The sequence below is a fragment of the Oxyura jamaicensis genome, unplaced genomic scaffold (assembly GCF_011077185.1).
Source record: "Oxyura jamaicensis isolate SHBP4307 breed ruddy duck unplaced genomic scaffold, BPBGC_Ojam_1.0 oxyUn_random_OJ72876, whole genome shotgun sequence".
Classification (NCBI taxonomy): Eukaryota; Metazoa; Chordata; class Aves; order Anseriformes; family Anatidae; genus Oxyura; species Oxyura jamaicensis.
In genome coordinates, this window is record NW_023311300.1 from 1 (window position 1) to 5,496 (window position 5,496).

At 70.9% G+C, this 5,496-nt stretch overlaps 1 protein-coding gene across 1 annotated transcript; it reads right to left on the bottom strand.

Moving 5' to 3' along the window:
- Positions 1-1,472: 1,472 nt before the first annotated feature.
- Positions 1,473-3,018, bottom strand: HDGF (heparin binding growth factor). Its single transcript, XM_035314533.1, has 5 exons — positions 2,896-3,018; positions 2,498-2,636; positions 2,237-2,419; positions 1,954-2,159; positions 1,473-1,776 (listed from the first exon to the last, which is right to left on the bottom strand). Exons 1-5 carry the CDS (start codon positions 2,961-2,963, stop codon positions 1,770-1,772), a joined length of 603 nt encoding a protein of 200 aa, XP_035170424.1. The 5' UTR covers positions 2,964-3,018; the 3' UTR covers positions 1,473-1,769.
- Positions 3,019-5,496: the final 2,478 nt, after the last annotated feature.

Here is a 5,496-nt window from a genome sequence, read left to right on the forward strand (position 1 = left end):
CCACGGGGGGGGGGGGGGCTCCCGGCCCCGCTCACCGTGTCCCCGCGGAACACCTTCCACTCGTCCCTGCCGAGGGGCTCCACGAACACCTTGTTGCGGCGCTGCCCGGGGGGGTTTCTGCGCTGCTCGGCGGCGGTGCCGGGCCGCCACGTCCCGTGCCGGTACCCGGGGGGCAGCTTGGGGCGGGCCGCCAGGCCCAGCAGGGCCGACACCCGCATGGCGGCGGGGGCTGGGGGGGCGCCGGCTGAGAGGGGCCGGGGGCCGAGCCCCGAAACCGGGAACCGGGCCCCGGGACCGGCCCCGAGCCCCCCGGGACCCCCCCCGAGACCCCCTCGGCTCCCTCCGGGCCCCCCCGGCCTCACCTCAGCGTCCCGCGGCTTCTCCTTCCCGGAAGTGGCGGCGCCGCGGGGCACGCCGGGACGTGTAGTTCCTCCGCGGGGCACGCTGGGAGTTGTAGTCCCTCACCCCCCCGTTCCCCCCTCCTGGCCCGCCGCTGGCGCGGTGCATGCTGGGAGCGGGCCGCCATCGATTCTCCCCCCTTCGGCGCCGCGGGGCACGCTGGGAGTTGTAGTCCACGCGGCCTCCTCCCAGTTTACCCAGTACCCCCACCCCTTCCCAGTCCAGCAGGGCCCAGTCCCACCCAAACGGCCCCGGGGCGTGCGGGAACCGGGCCGGGGAGCCGGGAGACCGGGGCAGGGCCGGGGGCGGCGGAGAGGCCGTGGGACCGCCCTGCACCAGCTCCCTGCCCCCCCCATGGCCGCCATTACCCCCCCCCCCATTACCTGCCCCCATTTGCCCCTCAGGCCTCCCCAACTGCCCCTCGCAGCCCCCCCAGCGCCCCCCCAGGCCTCCGCCTGCTGCCCAGGCCCGGCCCTGGCTCCCCAAGCGGGGCCGCGGCGGTGGCAGAGGCCTGGGGACAGGAGGCTGGGGGCTCCCCACGACCGCGGGGGGGGGTCCCTGAGGTGTCCCCAAGGGTCCCCGGTGCCCGTGGCGGGGGCAGCAGCGGCCCCGGGGGCCGGGAGCTGGGCTGGGAGCAGCGCTGGCGCCCGGCCAGGGCTCCATTTTCTGCCGCAGCTCCCGGCCCTGCGGCCACGGGGCTCTCCCCGGGGGAATTTGGGCACCGGGGGCACCGGGATCCCCATCGTGTGCCCCCCCCCCGCCCCCGGGACCCACCGGTGGGGAGGGGAAACGGCTCCCGTCCCGGCCCCTCGGTGGCATTTTCTTGCAGGACGGTGTTTTTTCCACGTTAGTAAAAATCCCTCCCGTAAAAAGCTTCCTCCCGCTGCTCTCCTTCCTCGGATCGTTTCCCTCCCCCTCTTCCAGCTCACTCCGGGCCCTTTCTGCATTTCCCTCTGGGCTCCTTCTGGCACCGAGGAGGTAAAAACGAGCCCGAAGGGGCCCGGAATCGCCCCGCGGAGCCCCTCTCAGCGGGAAGGGGCCGCCCCTCGAGACAAAGACACCGGCAGAAGCGCTTTAAAAAGGCATGAATCGCTTTTATTTCAAATCAACTGATCAGCCCCCTAGAAATCACTAATACAAAGCATGCGCCCTGCGACGGCGGGGCCAGGAGATGCGGGTCGGTTCAGGGGTTATCGTTACCGGGTTTCTCTTCATTTCTCTTTTTTTTTTTTTAAATTTCATTTTTTTTTTTGTTTTCGGTTTGTTTCCGGAGCCGCGGACGTGACGAGCCGACGAGGGCGAGACGGGGCAGCACCCAGGGAGCCCAGCGGGGAAGGGGCAGGCGGGAGATCAGCTCGCCGGGGAGGCCGCTACGGACTGCGGGGACGAAGAGAGCCGCGTGCTCGGTCACAGGGCCCGTGACATCGGGACCCCCGCTGGGGATGGAGCCCCAGGACCCCCCCTCCGCACCCCTGGGGGTGCTGCCCTGTGCCCAGGGGGGTCGAGGGGAGCCCAGTTTGGGGGGCTCAGGGTCACCCCACTCACCGCCCTCACCTCTCCTTGTGGTCTCTGACCTCCTCCGCCTTGTCCTTGCCCTCCTGCTTGGCTTCGTTGGCGTCCGGCACGCCAGCGGCGTCGCTGTTCTTCTCCTTCTCGCCTTCGGCTGGGTTGGGCTTCGGCTCCTCCTTGGGGGCCTCTTCGTTGTCGACCTTCTTCTCCCCTTCCTGCCCCTCCGCCTCCTTGGTGCGTTTGGGGGAATCCTGGGCACGGGGAGCTCGGCTCAGCCCTGCCCCGCTGCCCCCCGTCCACGTCCCCGCCGTTTCCAACCCCCCCTTACCTCCAAAGCATCTTCTGCTTTCCTCTTGATCCCGGCTTTCTCGTTCTTCTCCTTGGACTGCTCGTCGATCACCAGCTTCCCCTCCTCGTCGCTGCTGCCCTCCGCGTTGCCTTTCTTCTCCCCGTCACCCTCCGGCTCCCGCTCCGGCTCGGCATCCTCGGGGCAGGTCTTCTTGGGGGTGGGCTGGGGGCGACACCGGGACTTAGGGAGGGGGGCCGGGAGGTGGCCACGGAGGGCTGTGGCACGCGGCTCGCCACCCACCTGGTACCCGGAGGCTTTGACGGTTGGGTTGTTCTCGATCTCCCACAAACCTTCGCTGAACCCTTTCCTTTTGTTGGGTTTCCCAAACTTCTCCTTGCATTCTTCATAGGGGAAGAGGTCTTTGGGCCCCAGGAACGCCCTGCTCGGGGGAAAGCAATGAGGAACGGCAGCTGGGGAGTCCCGCCTCTGCCCCCAAACCCCCGGATCCCAGCAGAGCCAGGCCACCGGGCTCCTTCCCCGGCTCCTTCCCCAGCTCCGCAGCACCCAATGCCCCCGGGACCGCCCCGAACCTGCCGCCCCTCATCGCTGCCCCGCGGAGACCGAGACCGCAGAGGGCCGGACCTCTCCGTGTCCCCGTTAGCCCCGCAGACCCCATCTTGTGCCAGGGCCGAACTCACGTTTCGTGGGTCCCGAAGAAGAAGACTTGGTATTTGTTGGAGGACGACTTCACCGCGGCTTCTGGCATCTCGTCAATCTGCGCAACCGAGAGGAAAAGGTGAGGGCTGGGCAGGGCCCGGCCGACGGGACGTCACCGTCCCCTGACCCAGCAGCTACCACCACGGGGCGGGTGCCCCCCTGCCTGGATCCATCTGAGCCATCGCCACCGCCCGCAGCAAAGCCCCGTCCCCAAGCCAACACCCGGAGGCGATGGCGAGGAGCGGCCGCCCTAAGCCCTTGTCTAGACTGGCTCAGACACATCGAGCTCAGCAAAATCGTGGCCCCGGCTGCACGCGGGAGGAACGGCTCCAGCCCGGCCCTCGGGGGAGCAGCCCCCAACGCCCAGAGCCCCCCCAAAGCCCCCCACCCCCCCAGGCGGGCGAGCGGCCCCGCTGGCAGGTGCCGTGTCACCCAGCGGGAATATTCCCGGCGCGCCACGCGGGGAGCACAGCACCGGCGGCTTTTTATAAGCATCTAAAAATAAATCCCCCCCCCCCTGCTTGAGCCAGCGCGAGCACAGCCATAAATTCCCGAGAAAGCCTCGAAGGAAGGGGGGGGGGAAGGAGAGAAAGCGGGTGGGGGTCTCTCGCTGGGGGGAAAGGTGGGAGAGAGCCAAACCCGCCGGCTCCCGCTGCCGGCGCGCTGCTGACTCACGGCGCGACCTGAGCCGAGGCGCTGCCGCTGAGCCTCAGTTTCCCCAGGTGGCCGCGCTGGCGCGGGGCTGCCCCCGGGGTTTTATTTTGTGTCCCCCCCCCCCCTTCCTCCTGGCACGTCGCAGACGTGGCCCTGGAGCAAGCCGCAGCGCTCGGTGCTGGAGCTGGGAATATCGGCCGGCTGCGCCCCGACAGGTCCAAGGGTTGACTCCCGGCACCGCGCCGGGTCGCAGGGGTGCCCGAGCTGGGGTCTCCACGCGGGGACGGGGACACTCGTGGGGAACGTCCCCACTGGCGGGGACGGCTCGCTGCTGGTCCCCGCTCGAGGAGACATGGAGCAGAAGGGGGGACACACACACGCCGCCGCGCCCTCCCTGCTGCCCACAAACAGCTTGGGGGACCCAAAACCCCCCCCCGGGGCGTTCTCGTGATCAGCAGGGGCCCGGTGCTGTGCCGGCTCCGCGGCCGCTTCCCCGGGGGCACCGAGCCCTGGGTGCGGGGCCGCCACGGGCAGCGCCCAGCCCCACGCCCTCCTCCCTGCATCCTCCTTCCCGGATCCTCGGCGCGTTTCGGGCTCGGCGACGTGCCTCCACTCGCCGGCACCCCCCCGGGCCCAGGGACACATCCCACGGGCGGGAGCCACCCGAGGGCCGCGGCTGCTCCCGGGCCCTTTTGGCAAGAGTCGGGGACTCGGGGGCAGGGACCGGGGCGGGCATCATCGGTCCCTCGGACGGCACCGAGCTCGGCCTCGCCATCGTGCCCCCGATGCCACAGCCCTGCCCGCCCGAGCTGCCGCCGCCGGGAGCAGCGGCTCCGTCCCCACGCGGCGCTGCTGGGGCGGAGGAGAAAATCTGAGTCAGAGGGCGGGCGGCCAGCCCGGCCCCACCACCACCACCACCGGGATGCTTCGGCGCGGATCACGTTTCTGCAGGTCGCTCCCAGGACACCAAGGGCCCCCCCCCGCCTCCCCGCCAGCCCCCGAGGAGCGGAGCTGGGCGAGGACGGGGGCACCCCAGAGGCGGCCGTGCGGTCCCGGCTGTGCCACCCCACCGGCTGCCACGGCTCCTGTTGGAAAGAGGGTTTTAATCCGAGCTCCATTTCGCCCTGCCGAGGGCCGAGCGGTGCAGACGCGGCCCCGGCACGGCCACGAGGCCTTCGGAGCGGGCCCGGCTATTTTTAAACCCTCCATCCCCGAGGAAAAGCCGCGCACGTGGTGCGGCCGCGGCGGCTCAGCCCCCGGCGCTCTCCCTGCAGGACATCCCCGCAGCCCCCACTGGGGACGGGGACCCCAGGGTGCCACTGTCCCCAAGCCTCCCCCCCAGGGGCTGCCGGCACAGCCCCGTGTGCGGTGCCACATCCCCGGCCCCACGCCGGGAGCCGTCCTTGGCCAAGGTCGTGGTTGGGCACAGGGCAGCTAGGGACCATGGGGACCCCCCCCCTTGCCGTGTGGCCTCCCCTCGGTGACTTCTGGGTGTCCCCGGGGTGCTGGGGACAGCTCGCTTGTCCCCTGCAGGAAGGGCACGCACCGCACGCGGCACCCAGCGGGCGACAGCCCCTTATCTGGCCTTTCTTCACCCAAACCTCCGTCCTCCTAGGAAAGGCCGCCGCATCTCCATGCGCAGCGGCGGGCGGGGAAGCAGGGGCAGGGGAGATAAGGGGCCGCGGCCGAGATACCCCAAGGGCAGCGCGGGCAGGCGCTGGGGCTGGATGGAACCCCCCCCCCGTGCCCCTGGGACCCCCCCCAGGGGCATCATCCAGGGCACCCACGTCCATTTGTCCACCCCTGCCCCGCTCGTGTGCCCCAGCGAACAGCGCCCGCCCCAGGAAGGGGGAAGGGGGGGGGGTGTCACGGTGCCACCATGGTGTCACCCGCCTGTCCTTGCACCGGGGGGGGGGGGGGGGGGGGGG